The 20005-nt window shown below is 38.5% G+C and overlaps 1 protein-coding gene across 1 annotated transcript in view; it reads left to right on the forward strand.

Moving 5' to 3' along the window:
• Nucleotides 1-20005, forward strand: part of ADCY8 (adenylate cyclase 8) — a 141431-nt gene that overhangs the window by 19142 nt on the left and 102284 nt on the right. The window contains 1 exon segment of the mRNA XM_030012099.2: nucleotides 13245-13394. Within this exon segment, the coding sequence (XP_029867959.1) occupies nucleotides 13245-13394 (150 nt within the window).

Here is a 20005-nt window from a genome sequence, read left to right on the forward strand (position 1 = left end):
GACTGGTTCCTGAGCTATCACTTCTCACAACTGCAAATCCTGCAGATCAGCAATGTCCACCCTTGTGGTCCAGCAAAGATTTTTTATTGAATACTGAGGTCAGCAGGAGCCCTCATCTCCCAGAGGAGAGATTTTGCAATTCTGAGTGGCAATGACTCTTTCATTTCAGTTCCCAGTTGAACTCAGTGGAAATGGGAATTTGAGAGCTACCATATGCTGCTCACATGCTGTAGGTGTCTTCTGATTCTTAAATATCTCTAGGTAGCCACATTTTCCCTTCTGGGTGCCACCAGAATTGTACCAGTCTAAGAAAAGCATTTGCACACCTACAAGACTGAGCTGCCCAGAAATGCAGTAGTGGCACCTCTTTGCTACTGACTAGAGAAAGAGAAAAAAGTGTGAGGGTTGGGTTTTTATATATAATCTGCCAAGAACTGAAAATTTTAAAACACACACACACACACACTTTTTGGTTTTCATTAAAGAAATTTTTTAAAATAGCCCTTTTCTAGTTCTCCAGATTTGTCTTGCCTGTCTCCAGACATTGTTCTCAAATTTATTTTTTTTTTTAATATCATCTTGTGAGGTATTTAGTCCAACTGGTTCTACTTTTTAAAATATTTTTCTCCTTAAAAATATGGTTGGCATGACTTAGAACTTTTCTCCTTTTTGTAAACTCTTTGTGGAAATAATACATAGAAACATGTCAGAATGCAAAAAAGAAGACCAGAATGCATGACAAAAGTTATTTATAATACAACTACATTGTGCTTTTATGGCATGGATATGTTAGATTTATGCTCACATAATGATTAATCGAGCTGACTTTAACAATTGGATGTGGATATTCATGAGGAGGGCAACATGAAGAAGTCATTTGAGCTTGTTCTTACTTTTACCCAGAATTTAATATAGGTTACATATGTGGTTACTGTACAGTGTTGGCCATCAGATGTCAGCTTAATATCGACAACTAGCATGTTTGTAGTGCTGTCTATAGACATGGTTTTAATTGCTTTCAGCACTGCACTATCTAAACAAAAAGAAAAGAACTTGAACAGTTGGGCCTGGATGGGGTCTTATTTTCCTTTAAGAACAGAAATTCTAATTTTTTTTGCAGTTTGAAACATTTGTACATACCTTGGAAAGGGTGCATCTGGCCACTGTACTGACTGGCTGGGTGACAGAAATTACACTTTAAGAACTGATCTAATCCTTCTAGGTCAAAAAAATTTCAAATTGTTATCAAGAAGGAGACATAAGCCATTCCCTAGGATATCTGAAATGCTTCATTTCACATGTGTTCTGATAGCTAACAAACCAAGATTCTTGGAGGAAGCTGCTTAAAAAGCCATCAGAGCCAGCAAGCATATCTCCATCAAACAGAACAGGCTTTGGATCAAGCATTAAATGCTAGAAAATGTCTCACCCTGTCATTAACTGTGTCCTTCCTCCTTGAGCCCTTTCATAGATTTAACTATTAGTGCTGTCTGGCTTCCAAAAAACATCAATCAATTCGGAAGATCAGTTTATAAAACTGATTTTCTTTGGTTTTCTTTTTTAAGGCTCAGAAGTAGTGTTCCCTCCAGTGCCTGAAATTCCAGTAAGAAATCCACTTTGTCAGCTAATTCTTGACTTAAATTCTGGGATGGTTTTTGTGCCATGAAACACAGCATTGTCAGCCTTTGTATTCATATCCCAGCATGTCCAAGGCCACACACAATTTCTTTTCAAGCACTCATCTGCTGAGTGTTCCTAAGAGAGCAATATTCATGTATCATGAGTGCTGCTACATTGATCTAAATAGTACATACACGAGCTAAATACTCACTAAGACCAAACACTGCTTTGCCCAACCAAATTTCCCTTCAAAGCCAATGAACTTCTGTGTGAGCTGGTTAAGACTGACCTTGCTCCTGAGTAGGTGCCTTTAAACAACCTGAACTGCAAAAATGTGGACAGCATTTATGGCTGTGCATTGGATCAAACCCTGGATGAACTTATACACAGCTATCCTGATGTAAACCATCTGGTGGGCTTCTCTTGTTAGTTTATGTCCATCAAGATTTAATAGTCTCCAGCAGCTCTCACTGGTGTCAGCAGGATTCATTATTCATCATCAGAGACAGCGGTCGTTTTGTCTTGTATCATTTATTTAATATTCCACGAACAGTCCAGTTTCTATTTCTCATGCTTATACAAGCAGTGACAACAAAGGCATGGCTTGTATTGTCAGGCAAGGAGAATTTGGCCCACAGTAAATATCAGGGTTTGATGTTAATCCCATCCTTGTTTTATACCAGAATAAGCCACTGCCTTCAAAGGAATTAGTCCTAGGTCACACCAGTGTCAATGCAGAATGAATCCTGCACTATATGTCTCCTCTGCTAGCAAAGTGGCAGAAGAAACCTAATCCTTCATTATTTGTCTGTGGCGTATTCTGCCAGCCAAAGGACTGAATCAACTTTTTCCCACAGCACTCTCTGTACTTTTGATGTCAGTCTGACTTCTTCTAGCTCACCACACTGAAGCGTTCACCATGACTAATAGCAAAACAACACCCACAGGTTTCACAAAGGAAAATGTTTGTCCTCGCCTAACTCTCTGAGATAAAGTTTTAATCCAGCTGGTCTGGAATGTTGTAACCTCTTGTAGCTTTTGTCTGGTACATTTCCATTTGCTCCCACGTCCCTTCCCTATTTTCTCTCCAGGACAGTTCCTAATTGAGAGTTAAAAAATTTGAGATAAAGCAGACTTAAAGAGAATATTGAGTAACACTAGATAGTTATCAATAAAATTCTCATTTAACCTGGAGTGATTCATGTCTTCTGCTGTGCCTAAGTTGTGTTCAGCTCAGCTCTGGAGGACGAAGGCTCCTGGGCCCTATTACCCCATGCCCAACCATCCTAGAGTTTTCCTTGCAGATTCATCCATATCCTTACAGGCTCTCCATTTCTTGTGGTCTCCCAAGGTCATATCAGCACTGGTTCTCAGTGTGGTTAAGGATGCCTGAAATTCTGTGTACACTGAAGTCAGACTACAATCCACTGCCTTTATGCTACTCAAGATTCCTCCAAAGTAAAGGCAGGCCTCAGGTGCTGTAATCTGCCATGTTTACAGCCCAATATTAGCATCAGGGATAGCTGAGAAAGGAGGTGTTTTGGTTTTCTGTAGGTTGTTTTTTTTTTTTTAATATTTTGCTAGGAAAGGACTCTAAAAATGGCATTGCTGAGTTCTGTCTTTTCTTGGTTTTCAGGGGCTCATCACAGTCAACAACAAATCGAGATACTGAGGGAAAAAATAAACACAGGGAATATCAAATTGCTTTCATTGGGGTTTTCAGGTCACTTTTCCAAAAATAATTTAAAATTGAAACAGAGCAGCTGTAATGGGAAATTTGGAGAGAGGAGATATTTTCCTTGTTATTTCTTGGCTAGCAAACCTACAGCTTGATCTGGGAACTATAAGTCTATTCTTGCCGTCTCACACATCAATCAGCTGTAGATTCAATGGGCAAACTCCATCTCTAATGACACCTGTGCAAAATGACAACCACTTACAGGTGCAGCTGTGGGAAAAATTTCACCTTGCATTGGCCTTTATTTAAAAATGCTGATAATAAAGTGTAAAGAGCCTTTGTTTCCAGCACTGTTTTGGCTTTTTTGGTGGTGAATAGTTTAAAAAAAAGAACAGCTATGGGGGGTGGTTTGTTTGCCAGCAGGTATAATCTGATTAACAGAAACAGCTGATCAGTAGAGCTTCCCATCAGAATAGAAGCAGGCTTTGAAGGATGAGGATTGTTTGGAAAAGGACCCTCAACACTATGATATCCCTTGTCTATTTTTCATTACCAGTATTTTCAGTACTATTTCAGGTAAACCAATTTACTTTTTAATAGGTATTAGTCTCACTCTCACCCAGACTGGAGTGGCTTTCATAAGGCTGTCTTATTTTTTGATAAAGAGTCCAAGAGTAATTTAAGATCATTACATTTTGCTATTACTTTCTTTTTCCATTGCAATACCAAAGGGGAAAAATGATTTGCAAAATCTTGCTTCTTTCTTCCACCTATGGCTACAGCTTGACAGTTCAGAGGAAAACACACATGACGTGGCCTAACATAGCTAGGAAGAAAAATGAAAATCTTCTCTTGTGCAGTCTGTTGTTACAACTCTGCAGAATTCACCAAAGCAGGGTCACCTGTACATGACTCATGAAGACTGCCAGTTCCATTGGGAAGAGACATGGAGTACATACTGCAGGTAATTGCTGGGACACGCACACATTTGATCAGATGAAAACAGCAATGAAGTGTGTCAGAAAAGATGAACTGCTGTCAGCCCTACAAACATAATTATTGCTCACTCAGTTTTGACATCCTACTTTGGATAAGAGCCATTATCTAGAGCAATAAAAACAGCTGTGCAGAACACCACCCCCAACTCACTTAGCAGAAATGCAGACAACTTAATTCTCTTTTCCTTAAAATGTAGTTAAACTCTTCCCAATGTTGCAAAGCAGCTTTGATGAATCTTTTTTTTTTTTTTTTCCTACCATTTTTCTACTCCTAATCAGTTGTATAATCTATTAGGGGAAGTACTGGGAGTTCTTCTGCCTTGGCTATCTTGCATTGACTTAGGCAGAACTACTGAGGTAATTTGAGGAAAACTTCCAAAAGTGACTTTCACTTTAGAGGTCCTGGGTTTTGGGTGTCCAGGCTTACCCTAAAATTCAGTGATGCTCTCAGACATTTCCAGACTGGATGTCAGCCGGAATTTTTTGTCACTGAGAAGTTGTATGTGATATCTAATGCTGGTCCCCAAATGGGGGTACATCTGAATTAGGAGACTGTTATTTCCAATTCAGATATTCGTGTATGTAATGCAAGGGGAAAAATTAACATTTGGTAAGGGTTGCTTCAAAAAAAAACCCCAGGAATTATTTTTAATTCTTCATATCTAGGATGTTGTGAGTGTGCTTCCACATTTCAGATAAATTTCTTATAAATCTTTGTTTAGATGCTGTAACTTTTATTAGGAGCAATTTATTTCTCTAGTGGCTTTAAATGGAATGTGGCTTCTATTGAACGTAATTACTTTGGTATTTGTTTTGAACAGTACATGTGTAGCTTGTAAGGAAGATCAACTTCCACATAGAAAAAGTGTAGCCGAATTTTTAGTGCCAGACTGAGCTTCAAGAATCTGAAATATGGAAGTACAGAAAGGGAAAATCCACAGCTGTTTTACACTCCCTTCTGAGCAGTGAGCAGGAGAATACCATCACTTCAACAGTTTCCTAACCTACCCTGACTGCCACGGGTGCTTCCAGTGTGTTCTCTGTTGTGCAGGTATTTGTGCTGTGCCTTGGTTTTTGCTGGTTTTTGTGGGTCGTTACAGGATCTACTCCTAGATAGACAGTACAGGTAATGTAAAATAATTCTGTAGGACATGTACTATGGTTTCAAGGTTATGTATATTTGGAGAAGAAAACAGATTCCTGTCTGAGCCTTTTACATTTACTTAAACACACCAAATGAGGTGATGTTTTTGGACAATGAAATGATGACATCTGGAAGGTTTGGCTTTAGATTTCTCTTTGTAATTACCCTGCAATGCAGCTGTCTCAGAGTAGAGGGAGAAGGTACCTAACCGGCACACAGAAAACACTGAATAGAGAGGGTTATTAACGTCAAAGGATAAGATTGTTCTTTCTAAATAGGAACATTTCAGGTATCTGTAATAGCATCCTGTGTGCAAAATGATGACAAAAGAGTGCTGTGCTGCTCAGTGCACAGGAGACATGATCACCAGATGTCATTGTGTAGTTCAGGATTGGTCCCTAGGTGGGGGTCAGAGAGTTCAGCAGAGCACCCTGTAGCTGTGGAAAGCAGTTACTAAAAATTGAATATCATTTATCCATCTCTGTCCGTTTGCCTGTATGCACAGGCTATGACCCTACTACTGACGTTGTCCCAGACATGTCTAGTCACTTTAACATCTATAAAAAGAAAAGCACCAAAAAAAGGTTATCCAAAGTCCCAGAATAATTTTTTTTCTAATTAAAATTATGACTGAATCCTAAATTTTAAACAAACTTAAGGGGAGTTAGAGGAGATGTGCTGAAAATTATTTGCCATTTGGGGCTGCTCGATGGCACTAGCAGGGTTATGTATTTGCTTGACCGCCTCTGTGCATCATTTAAGTTATGTCAGCCCTTATGTGTCTGATATGACATGATATGATTTTCCTGAAAGATCTTTTGTACTACACCATGTTGCAAAAGTCTTGCTATAGTTGATAGCTGACTTACCAAATTGTATGGTTTGAGCTACCTATGAACAACTTAATCAGACATTCAATTTTCTACGTTTCTAATGGATTCAATGAGAGGAAGAGCAAGAAGGAAATAGCTATTTTTCTAACAGCAAATTAAACTGTTGCTCTGAATATTAAAGATACATATTTCAGAATTCTGTCTTGAACTAGAACAATTGATTTTATGCAAACATGTCACGGTTCAGAGGGAAACTGGTCTTTGTTTTCTAAATAATTAGCAGTGCAGGAGCAATAGGCATGTTAGGATATTCTGCAATAGGGTGGAGAAAACCATGTCTGAGACCAGTTAGTCTCATTGAGGGTAAGTTGATAATTCTTTGGGGTACACCTTGTGTCGTGATAGGGCCAACCTGCCTTGCAGGCTACAAATTTCCTGCACATTAAAGGCCAGACTGTGTCTCTAAGTACATAGTGAAATCCTCTAATGCCTGTTCTGGAAGCAGCAAGACCAGGCTTCTTAAAAGATCTCAGCTCTCCTAGGGGCATAAATAAGACCTGAGTTTTTGAAGAATTTTGAAGAATTTTGAAGAATGTTCCCATGGGAGCTGTGCACAGCTGAACCACAAGACTCAGTTCTAAACACAACATCAGGAAGTGACACTGATGTAAATGGCTCCTTTCACATTTAACAAATCAGGGGTGGGTGGGCTAAAGCACTGCTCTTAACCATAATAGTCTGTGCTTGAATAAATTTACCATGAATAAACAATATACCTTTCTCCATCCCCGTCTTCTCAGGTGTATTGTATATTGTATATTCCTGTCTTTCAGTAAACTATGTATATCTAGATCAGATAAAAGAGTTAACACTCACACCAGCTGTGAGGAGTTAAACAGCTGTTGTACTTATGCATTGGACAATATAGAAGATCAGGGACAGATGAGCTTTCTGGAAAGTCATGGCAGCAGTTTGGGCACCTTTGTGGGACAGGTTGGTTTCCAATAAATGTTGATGAAAAGCCACCCACACTCTAAAACAAACAAAAAACCCTCTATCATGGCCATTGGCATTTAGCAGTTAGACCCAGGAGAATTCAGAAGGAGAGAACCTGGGGAATAAAAAAACTTACAAGGTGATTTAACAATAAGGCAGCAATGATTTCAGTTTAATGAGTTGGCAGCAATGCCAACTATGAATGTTCACGTGCTTCCTCTCCCTGTGGAGGCTGTGCTGTGAACTCAATCAGACTGCTCTAGATTGGAAAATCACTGCCAACACCAAATGTTTGGTTTTTTTAAGTTGGCCAAGTTCCCTGATACAGTTCACAGTATGGTCCCACAAATAATTGATCTGGCACGACAAAGGGGTAGCTGTGCTGAGGGATCAAGGTGGGCAAGATGCAGTAGAGAGATACAGGTACTTTCTAGTTTTGCTGCCAGGAGCTTTGATTCATAAAATCATGGTCTCAGCTGGAGATAGAGGCTTGCTGCAGCCCAGCAGTGAGAGTGGTAGAGTTTGTGCTGCCAGATGTTCCTTTTCTATACAAAGTAGAGCATTTTGGTCTCAAATCCCACATTTCTCATGCAACCCTCAGTTCACTCCTGGTGATCAGTTCTTATGAGAGCATAAGTTATTTTCCCTCAAAGTAACCTAAGCAAGGGGGTGATGGAGAAGGGAGAGAGGGTAATGGGGTTTCTGAGACATTTTAGTTACAAAACCCAACCTTGTGGCAAGCTGCTATTTTTAGTTAAACAACTAATGATGAATCAAAATGCTTCTCCAAACCTAATTAACCAATAATAATTACCATAGCAACCAGTTCTTTATGTAGCACATGCTGAAAACACTCTTAAAGAAGCACAACTGCTTTACTTTTCCAGTTTTCCCAAAACAGACGAGAACTACTCTAATCCATTGTTGAAGCCAATCCAAAATTAGAAAGCAAAATAGGAAAAGAATTAAATAGTTTCCCACAGTATCATTTCAGGAATTAATGAAATTCCTGCCCTTTAGGACTGATCTGCCTTGAGAATGTCCAACCAGAGATGACATTAAAAACCATTTCTTTACTTTTTAGATGTGTTTTGGCAAGATCAGCCCCAGCACTACTCTGCTTTTATGCAGCAGAACAAAATTACCTGCTGAAGAGGTTAATAATAGGTTTATTCTGCAGAGCACACTAGGGTTTCTTTCTGCACTTGAGGCAGTAACACACAAGTTCAGTGTCCTCCTGGTTTTCAGAATTGTTTCTAAACTTTTTCTGCTTTCTCTCCTCCACCTCCACTGTGCTTTCCATGTGAATGTATGCTACCGTTGGTTCAACTATTCATAATGAAGATTGTGGCAATTACTATCTTTTAGGGCTAGCTAGCAAACAACATATTTCCAGTCTGTTGGGTTTGTTGAATGTTCCTAAGTGTTCACTTTTCCTCAGGTTATGGGGTCTTTGGAAGTGCTGAAGTCAGTCAATCACTATACACTCCATAAAAGTCTATTAATGGCAGGTCTTAGAAAGTACTGAATTAGGAGACTCAACAGCTGGCCTTACAGCTTTATATTCCCTGATGGACAATTGCACCTTTTCAAAGACGAAACTCATGGCAAAATTAAAACACACTTCAGTTACGATTTTTTAAGTTTTGAAACTTCTGGCACTTGCAAACCCTTCCTTAAGTCACTCCCAGTTGTTCATAAACTTACAGGATTCTGTGTAAACTCCAAATCAAGGCAAACTCAATTAGGTGCTCTTAATAACAGAAATGCCTACAAATTGTTGTTATGCTTAGCCCAGCTCTGCTCTCAGTAACTCACCTGTACCCTTCTGAATTTCCTGTTTCCTGAACTACATTCAATTCTGTCTTGAAAAGCTGTCTGTGGCTGATTCACCCACCACTTTGCAACAGCCTTGTGAGCTACTTTACCATCTTTTCAATGAATTTTCCTTTTCCTGTTCTCTTACATTACTATACTGTACCTACTTGGATTGGTACTTCTTCCTGATCACTGTCTAGTGCCTTTTATTTGTTTCTTTGTCTGAGATCTGGTGGTTCCCAAATCCACTCAAAATATTATCTTGGTTTCAGCGGTCTTGGCAAAGCCCTTTTTATACAATTAGTGACAGATAAAAATGAAATTATTTCAATCTATGTGTACTGTCAAATTTAAACTTAGCTTTCTTGTCTGACCTGCGTCCTCTCCTTTCATTGCCTTTGGTTTTGGGTAGTTTTCATATCAATTTTGCAAAGGGCTCCAAGGCACCTGTATGGACACTTTATAAATGTAAATTCATTTGACAAGTGATTTCTCTGTGAACTAAGCTCTTAATCACCTCCTATGAGAATACGGGAAGCAGAGTTTTGGAGTAAAAATTTTAACGTCTGCTTCTAACTACCTACATGATCTTGTCAAGTAACTTTCTTTAGCTCTGTTCATCCTATTATGCGATTATGTGCAACTGCAGGTTCAGCAGGGACAGTGCTGATCCTGTTACACAGATATTCCCAAGCAGCACGATGATGGGTACCTTCTTGTTTGCATTTTTTAAATATTCAAGAAGCAGACCTCCCCAGAGCCCTATTTAACATCAAAATGTATCACTCATGGCTTTTTAAGATCACTTGCTGTCTCTGCTACAGTTGCTTATTCGAGTGCTGTGCAAGGTGCAAATACACTAAAGAGCTTATACATGTTGTGAAAAGATTTCCTTTTTTTCATGTTGTACCTCAGCTTTCCTACTGTGTAAGTGTTGATTATCTTCAGGTCAGTCAAAAAGATATGAGACTGTGTACATCTTATAAAATCGGAGTCTGCCCTGGCTTGTGGCCCTGATAGGCAGTAGAAAATCCTGCAAGACTTCTGGAATTGGCCACAGTAAGCTGCAGGAAAAAGGACTGGCAATGAGAGACTCAAGTCTTATATGTCTTTTTTATTCTTTTAACAAGAGCCACAGATTAATATCCTTGCAAGGCATAGTGCTTTACTCTTTAGATTGGTTTCAATCAAACTACTATGTGTAAGAAAAGCAGATTCTGCCTCTGAGTAAGCTGTTGTTTTACCTGTAATATGTTTTCCATAATTCCCTTTGTCCAAATCAAATTATGTGCTCATGAAATCTAATTGAAGGCCAAATTCTACTACATTTGCTCTAAGGAGATCTGCTGAAGTGAGTGGCACTAGTCCTGAGTATTAGCAGAGGCGGGTGACTAAACTGGGCTCATCAGGAACTTACAATTGAATTTGCAAGCAAAGGAGAGCACCCTGCCACTGCTTTCACTGTTGAAATGCACATTTCGAATGTTGTGAAAGGCTTTTCTTTTTTTCGCCCTATACTCTAGCTTTCCTAGTGTGTAAGTGTTGATTATCTTCAGGTCAGTCAAAAAGATATGAAATGTTGACTCCTCCAGCCACCCACAGCTGATTTCAGCTGTCCTGCTGAACCGGTCTTATCTCATGTCAGCTCATCATATGCCTCTTAGTAGCCTGCATGAGAAAGGAGTTATCTCATGGGCTGAATTACTGCATTCTCTGGTTTATCTTGGAGCAAAGGCAGAAAGTGTCTGAGGGAAGCTGGCTGGTCTGGGGCAACCTGTCTCCAGTAAAACAGGGTAAGGTAGATAACAGGGAAAAAGCAGTAAGCACAGGGGTGGAATAGTGACAAATGCAGTGAGACTAAATAGTCTCAGATTCCTCCCTTTTAAAAAATAAAACTAAGGGGTAATGCTATAAGTCAGTAAAATCAAGAATGGTGAGAGGAAGATGAATTGGGAATGATTAGTCACTGTTTCTCATATTACAAGCATAATGAGGCACTCAAAGAAATGATAAGCCTGTGAATTAAAGCAAACAAAAGGAAACATTTTTATCACAAAGTGCCTAATTAAATTGTAGAAATCTTTGTCATTGAATGCCATAGGGGCCAAAGGTACAATTAAGTTCAGAAAGGTATCAGAAAAAGTTAAGCAGACGGGTACAGTATGTCACCTCCAGCTCAGAGGTGCTGTAAACCATAGGATCCTGGAAGTCAGGAAGATGCAAGGATCATGCTAATCGTGTCCTATTTCTCATAAGCTTTGCCTAGACGTCTATTACTGGCAAAGGTTAAACAAAACTTCAGCTGGAGCCAGGATATGCATTCTTATTTAATCATGGCATATAAATTGTAAATGAATTCCCTGTACTATCGTAGAACAATACTCCAGATTCAGAAATACGGGAATATATAAAGCTGAAGTTTCTGCCAGATGCATTTGGTTAGATATCAGATTTCACCTTCAAACTCACATGAATGTGAGGAGTGAGACCTGCAAATCCAAGGCTCAGCATCACAATGAGATTAGGGAGTTTTGCTAAATGTTTTCTCTTTTCTGTTAGGACAAGCAACACTTTGATTTTAGGGAGACTGATTATCAGATAATACTACAAAAATGCAAGCTCTAGCCCACAATGTTGCGCAACCACAGACTGCTGGAGTGTTCAAGACTGTTTTGACAAAACATCACTGAATCCTTCCTTTATTCTTGTACTTGTACCTCCTGTTTTATCCCTGTGCTCCTACCTGGGCACTCTCTGTTGTCTGCTATTAGAGACAGGATCCTGAATGATGAACACTTGATCTGTCCTGGCGTGGCTGTTCTGATGTTGTTACGATCCTGTAGGTATCACCCATAGCATTATGGTCCATAGCTGTTGGAGCCTGGGCGGCTTTGCTGGGTGGGTGATGTGGCCACGAGGTAATGTAGCCCAGTCCTGCTCCAGGGCTGGTCTGCCACTGGGAGAGAGGTGTGATCCCACAAGTCAGGGTGCCCTCAGTGGGACCTCACCAGCACAGTGGCTGTGACTGGAGCTTGGCACAAAGGTGGGGAGCTGTGGTTTGCAGATCTTCAGCTGGTTCACCCTGCCCCGAGGGCTTCTCTAGCTAAGGTAGCGGTCAGAGCAGTTTGGCCCTATGTGATGCGTTTGAGGACTATTAACAATTTCTGGACTTAATTTTCACTCTTGACCCTCTTACAAGTTAAAAAAAGGTGGGATCAAGTGGAAAATGAGAGGAGTTCACATGAATTCGCAGCCTATAACAGGGATGAGGTATTGGGTGAAGCTGCTGAAGCTGCAGGTCAGTGTTCCGTCTCTAGTGCATGCAAATATTATAAGTTTCTTACGCAGTTTCCCAAACAATCCTCACTTCAATGGTGTTGATGTGCCCTGCCTTACAAACATACAGAGCACAAAGAGGTATCAATGAAAGACAAATAAGCCACTGAAATTTACACTGTTCAAGGATCCCCTCCCATTTGGCTCTTTTAAATTCATATTGCAAAGCAAGAAGCTGTGACGCACCTTCTGCAAGGAAAAAGAGTGCAGCTCTTACGTAGGCCTCAGTGGAGAAAAGTTCTATGTACACAGGCACAGGCTATGAAAGAATTTGGTTATCCTTTCAGCTTCCCCTGTTGAATGGTTCAGGATTCAGATTGTGCAAGCTTGTGCTTTGGCATCAGCTGAAAATGAATTTATTTAATTTGGTCAATAATAACAGAATAACTATTAATACTGATATTAATTCTTAGCTAACTGACACTCTTTGTTTTCCTTAATATGGCTTTCTTCTCAAACTAAGCCACAAAACAAATCATGAAGTTGCTTTTACAGAAGAGGCAGTGCAAAAACAAATTGTTAATTATGTTGGTAATCATTCCTGACTAAAACCCTGTGAGTCAGTTCTTAGAAACATTGTTTGTGGTTCAACTAGAGTTTAATGCCCCCAAATACTGCATATTTCCTCCTCAAGGCAGAGAGCATTTTACACGTTTGATGCCTCTAATTAAGATCCAAGAGATTCTTTTATGCAAACTTTCCTAACCATTGTTTTTACAGCCTACATGACTGCAGAGCAGTCATTCTCTCTCTCTTTCTCTTTTTAAACAGATATTTTTGCTGCTTCTGTCTAATCAAATCCTATTTGTTGTTCATTGCAGATAGCAGCTCAGGCAGTGTTATTTATGTGTATGAACACTGCAGGAATCTTCATTAGCTACCTATCAGACAGAGCACAACGTCAAGCCTTCCTGGAGACCAGAAGATGCGTAGAAGCCAGGCTGAGACTAGAGACAGAAAATCAGCGACAGGTATTGGAGAAACAGTCCTATTTTTGTGTTAACTGGAATTGATAATTGGACAAGAATGGGCTTTTGTAGCCTTGCTGACTCCAATGTGATGCCACCTGATTTGTGCAGGTTAAGTGAGTTTCATGCTGTTATTTTGCTGGTGTGTATTGATCTGATACTTCTTAAAGATTTTCACTGGGAAACAGGATGAATAGAGAATGGCTGTTCATTGTTCTTTCCCATACAAGAAGAGGCCATCAAATGAAACAGCAACTGGCAGGTGTTTAAAAATGGTTCTTTACACAAGAGGGGTTAAGCTGGGGAACTTCACGTTTCGGAATACTAAATGTGCATACTAAAACTTGTATCAGTCAAGTGAAAACTAAGCAAGTTCATGGCAGTGGACTCTATCTAGGCAGAGAAAATATTAAAACATCACCTCTGCCTCACAGATGACTTTTTGGAGCTGGGAGGTCGCTGCAGGGAAGTATTACCATATGCTTTCTCTGTTCTTAAACTATTCCCTAAAAATTTCCTTTTGGCCACTGTGCGCAATAGCATACTGGGTTACACGAACTTTTGATCCAAGCAGGTATGGTTGTTCTTAGATAAATCATCTTTTCCAATCCAGAATAAGAGGCATTGAATAAAAAGAAGTTTGCTGCTTATTATTTTGTACCAAGAGAGCAGAAATGAGATGTAGCATGCTATACATATTTTGCATTCACACTGAAAGATCAGAAGGTTCACCTGCTGCTTAAAAACCTGCATTAAGATCAAAATACAACCTGCCTGTATATATATATATATGTATGTTACACTGCTATTTCATTCTGAAATTATCTTAGCCATTCATTTTGTCCTGTTGTATAGATACATATATTACTTCTCAATTTTATTTCATTTACTTCTTGAAAGCCATGCTCTTTTACAGAGATCTAGGAAGAAGTCATATTCTAGACTTTACTGACTAATGACTCAGTATGAATGCATGACTGTGCTGAGTAATGCAAGTTACCTATGCCAGAACATCTCTCCAGCCATTGCTGACAGAAGAGGCTTTGAGGGATGCTATCTAGGATGCTCTGTTCTCATTTTGAGTGTAGGACCACATTTTTATGGCTTTTGTTTTTTTGTGAGCTTGGGGCTTTTTTTCATTTTTCTTCTTGTCTGATCTTTTATAAACTAATATTTTGTAAGCTTTACTTTGATCATTGTTTTGTAGAGTTCATTCTAAAAATCTTTACAAAATATTAGGAAAAGAATCCCCTGTTCCAGATGATTCTGAGGATTTTCCATCACAATTATTTTATTTTCTCATGGAAAATGAAATTTCTACAAAGACAACATTCTTTTTGAGAAATTCAATTTTGCTGAAATTTTATTTCCTATTAGGAAAATGAAGACAGATTGTTTCCATTTGGGTGGGGTTAAAAAAATCGAATTTTTTTTTTTTTTTGGTGAGGGGGGAAGTTTGGATCTGATGTATTTGTTTTTAATCAGTCAATGTTGAACTGCGCATTTTGTCTTGGCCCAGTGCCTTGCAAGTCTTCAGGACTGTGCTGTCCCCTGAAGGCAGAACTTCCTGGAGAGTTACCTCACTGCAGTTGAGACTCACCTATAACCAAACAAAGCAGTGTGTCATAGGCATCATATGACTGGAAATGCATAAGGGAAAATGTATTTGGGCCAACAAAAATGCCAAGAGAAAAATACAGACATCAGGACACCAAATGAAAGATCTCATCTAAAACCCAATGTAATGATAAGCTAACCCAAAATTTAGGAACAAAATATTTTGAAATATTTCCCATTAATTTTGTTGGAACTTTGAAACTGTTATTATGCACACCTATAAATATATATATATAATACACGTAATATACTGTTCAGCTTTTCATTTGTATTTGCGACAACAACAATGACAAAATATTCCAATACTGGAATGTCTTGAGGAATGGAGAGCCTGTTTACCTCAGTCTTCTGTTCTTTTCCTTTGCTTCTGAAGGAGTGGCTCATTTAAGCGATTTCTAAACGTAACTTCTTTAAGAAGACTGGCAATGTCACATTTTAGGTGACTGCTTTTCTTGAGCAGCTTGTTCATGTTCACTTGATCAGTATCCACAGGCAGTAATTCAATGACTGCTAGCATCTTCCTATCTTGGAGACAAATATTTCTTCATACAGGGGATCTGTAGTTCACATGAGTGTAAAAATCATATTACCTGTTGATGCATATCATATTTTAAAAAGTAAGGATTTAATCCTAATGAAGTTTAATAAATTCATTCTATGACTTTCTAGAAAATAGCTCTGATATATGAAGGGGGGCAAAAAGGGGGAAAGCATGAGCAGGCCAATAGTTGTGATGTGGCTTCTGAAAATTTCTAAAAATATGTCTGAGGAGCTAAAAATGTGCAGAGAAAATAGAGGAATAATTATATGTGTAATTCTTCCAGATAATAATTCCAAGAATTCCAAATTCTATTCCACTCTGATTTATTTCTCCTCCACTTCTCATAAACGGTTCAAACTTAAGGTTTCTTACAGCAGGGTAAAGCTTTTTGTGGCTTTCAGTGGTGGTACTGCTACTTTTTACAGTAATGGGTGATGTAATTAAAATCTCTCAAGGTTTGCTTCCACCCTACATGGCTTCTACTTCTTAAACTGAAAATAATAGATAATTACAATGGGTAATTGTATTGACATGTCATACATATGACACGTCATATGAAGTATGACAGCTTGACAAGTAGGTCCTGTAGGGTCTGGTTTTGTCCTTACTTTGTTTAAATCAGAAAACCAGTAAAATTAAAGTAAGAAAAAACAACATGAGTTAAAAAATGCAACAAGGAATGGTATGCTCTTCCATAAGTAATTGCAGAGTAAGACTCAAATTTTTTATAATTATAATGGTTATATAAATGCTTCAGATATACTTCAGTTCATTACTGTGCATTGTTAAAACTAAGAAATCAAGTTTCTGCACCCTCAAAATGACCCTTCCAATTTCTCAGTATCCCTTAGATTTGTCATCTCTAATCATCTGTCATTCTAATAACTATAAATGCTATTGCTATCATTATTCAGTATTGTGTAATGCCTGAAAGAGCCAGTCATGGAATGTCACCCAACTGTGAGCCAAACATTTTATAATCTATGTTTCAGAGACAAGTGAGAGGTACCATCAGATATGTGGAGTTGTACAAGGAAACAATAATACTGATAAGTAAGGAACTGTTTAGGTTTCAGAGACTTTTAAGAATCCCCTAATGAGTATTTGCAGGTTTTATGGAATGCAAATATAAAGTTTCTAAAGTATCAGCTTCTGTATTTCCATGAAAAGCAAGAGAAGGTTCTGTATTTCCTGATAAATTTCATATAAACGAGCTAAATTTTTTTCAGTGAATGAAGTTTCATTCATTTGCAGTCATACTTTTTTGTAAAGTGTGTTGAAAATACAAGGTGAAACTACCAAAATCCCACTAGGGGCAAAAAACTCTTTTTTGTTGTTTGTGCTACTCTGAGGTGAAATTTGCACAGTTAAATGTGATAGTTTGTTTTCCAGGTGTCGTTATTTTCCAGCAGTCTCTTCCTTTTCTGGGGTTTTCAGGGTTTAAGGACTCCTTGCCCTATTTCAGTATTGTTGTGAGGTTTTCCATTTTGACAGTCAAAGCCATTTTGCTCTGTAGAAATGTCTGTGTGCCATGTATAGTCTCTGTAAATCTGAATTAGCTCCTTTGGTTCATTGCCCACAGAAAATATCCTCAGGTGCAAGTTCAGCTTTTACGCTAGTTACAATTCATTCATTTACTGCACAGGAAGGAAGAGGGTGAAGTGCAGACCTGTATGATGGAGAAAAATTTAAGGAGCCTGGCCAAAATTTTTCAAAGCTTTTAAGTGACTTAATTTCCAGTTTCCATGTTTCCAATTAAGCTCCTACATCTTTTTCCATCCTTCCCGTCTCATCACTATTTACTCTCAACAGGACTTTTGAGTAAAATTTTCAGAAGTATTTCAGAAAGTTAGGAGTTTTAGTTGTATTTTCAGAAGGACTATATCATCAAGGACTTGATTTTTTTTAATTATTATTTTTTTATTTTTAAGCACCTGGAGTTGTTAACAAGTACATATTAGCATTTTCAATTACAATGAATTTTCTAACTCTAATTACGCTATTAATAAAGTGAACAGTACTGTGGATACAAAGGCAAATTACTCCAGCAGTCATTGCTAATGATGTTTATGCACTTAACAGTACGGCATTATCTGTGTGACACCATTTGGAAATCCCAGCACTCTGTGAAACTGAGGGAACATCTGTGTCTACTTCTTTCCCAATTTTCATTACAAAATTAGAATTTTGGTGACGGTCTAAAACATTTCACAGCTTGGCTTAGTTAAGTGAGACTCCACAGCTGATGAGTACCAGAAAAACTGTATCATAGAAAGATAGAAATATCAGAGAAGCAAGCTAGAGAAGGTAGCACAGACAAAATAATGTGTTGTAAAAACAGTCTCAGTTTACCAGTTATTGATCAAATCATTAATTTAAATATTTTCTAATGAAATGTAGTTAGCTGCGTGTGCTTGAGATATGTAGCTATATCAACCAACCAAAAATGGCAGCCATAAAATGTCCTCCAGTTTTGTTTTCAACACCTTATAATTATGAATAAACAACACACATGAGGTTCTCAGTTTCCTTAAGTCCATTTCATTCCAGCAATATCATCATTTTCTGCTACCTGTCTGAAATTTTGAGACAATATATTTATTCAATTTCTATGTGTTTCATAAAGGTTGACACCCAGTGCTGTACTTTGTTAATAACCACTTCAAAAACACTGTTTTCCTTTTTACCTTGATTTTATTGTAAGGACACGGCAGGTAATTCTGCTTTTATCATATCTGGGCAATGAAAATAGAAAATATAACTCACTTTCTTAATTAGCTACTGCAAAACTTTCAAAAACAATGACTATGTAATTTCCCTCATTGTGAAAATGTTGTGAAATTGCCTTATTGAAGAGCAGGAACCTGCCTTAAATTTCATTTTCATTTCTGTTTCTCATCATACAAAATCCCTAAGTTTTAAATGAATGACGTAATAAATCCAGACACACATTTAAATGATGACTTTAGGAAGAATTGAATTTATAATATATCTCTGGTGTCCTTCCCTGCTCTTTCTCCAGCAATTCATCTTTACTTGAAAATTGTCTAACATTTTAAACCCTCAAATACTACCATTTAATTATAAAGAGTCTCTCAGATGACTGTCACTCTGCCTCTTCCTCCACCACACATACATATACCAAGTTACACATATCTGAAAACAATTATTGTGCAAGGAGGTTAATATTTGACTTATGAAATTTCTTATGACTGAAGCTGGAAATGGAGGCTTAAAATGACCAGGAAGGGAATATCACAGAAGTTAAGTAGCTAAATGGCTTTAAAAATCAGTCCAGCACTTATCTCTTATCTTGTAATAAGATCACAGTGTTACAGGACTGCTATTCAGAGAAAAGTCATTTTACTCATAATTAAGAAACTTCTGTGTCACGGCCACACTTCGACTCTCCATCCAAGACCTCTATAGACCAATGAGACTAATGAAGCAGGGATAAAGCAATAGGGAAATATGGGCGTGAAGCTGCTTTCAAGCTAAGCAAAGTTGTTCGACTGTATCCTACTAACATGAATAACCTGTGGATTAGACTAGTATTCAAAAAAAATAACATAAAGCCTCTCTCAAACTTTTTATTTGCATTATTTCTGGTAGATTTAGAGCTCCTGATGGTATCTTATGAAAGAAGGATCTTCTCTGCAGTTGTTTGAGATGACAGCTGAAATCAGTCCAGATCTGTGCGATGCTTATATTCATTCTCTGGTGAGACGTTTGTTCTTCTCACTGTAGCAGGTTCTGCATCATTCATGAAAAGAAAACTCCCTCCCTGGTGTGCAGAGCTCACCAGCAAAGCTGCACTGCCACTGCTGTGCTAAGCTGTTGGGAGGGACTAAACTCAAATCAGAAAGAAATCCTCCAGTTTTTAAACCCTGAGAAGCCAAATAGAAGAAATTATTCTACTTTAGCCCTACATTTGTGCAGTTTCAGTGGAGTTACCTAGTGCTAGAAGGTACTAAAGCCACAATGCATTAGCCTCTTTAGCTGTATTGTTCCCATGCCACTCCAACAGAGTCTTTAGCAAGCAGAGCCCTTCCTCTGCAGGCACCATCTCAAATTCCACCAAGAGAAAGTCCTTTTATATGGAAATAAAACTCTTTCTCAATGTCTTTCCTAAGCCTTATGAATATTTTCTTGGGTGTCTAGCTGGCAGAGGAAATGGAGGGGAAGGCTAGAAGAAGGAGCAACTAAGAGAGTTGGTGGGGAACAATCCCTGTCTGGCTTTAGTCTTGCAAGGAGTGCTCAGGTGAGAAGGTCCAGGCTGGCATCATGCCTGATCCACTGGGCTTCTGGGGATGCTTTGCATCCAGGTGGGATGAAGACAGGCATCTGCAAACATAATTATGGGTTTGGTCAGATTAGTGGGGAACAAGAAGAAAAACCTGTTCTTCATTAAATGGTCTAATGAGAAGAGTCCTCTATGAGAACACCCTAGCAGACA

This window comes from Aquila chrysaetos, chromosome 4, assembly GCF_900496995.4.
Source record: "Aquila chrysaetos chrysaetos chromosome 4, bAquChr1.4, whole genome shotgun sequence".
In the NCBI taxonomy this organism is placed as follows: domain Eukaryota; kingdom Metazoa; phylum Chordata; class Aves; order Accipitriformes; family Accipitridae; genus Aquila; species Aquila chrysaetos.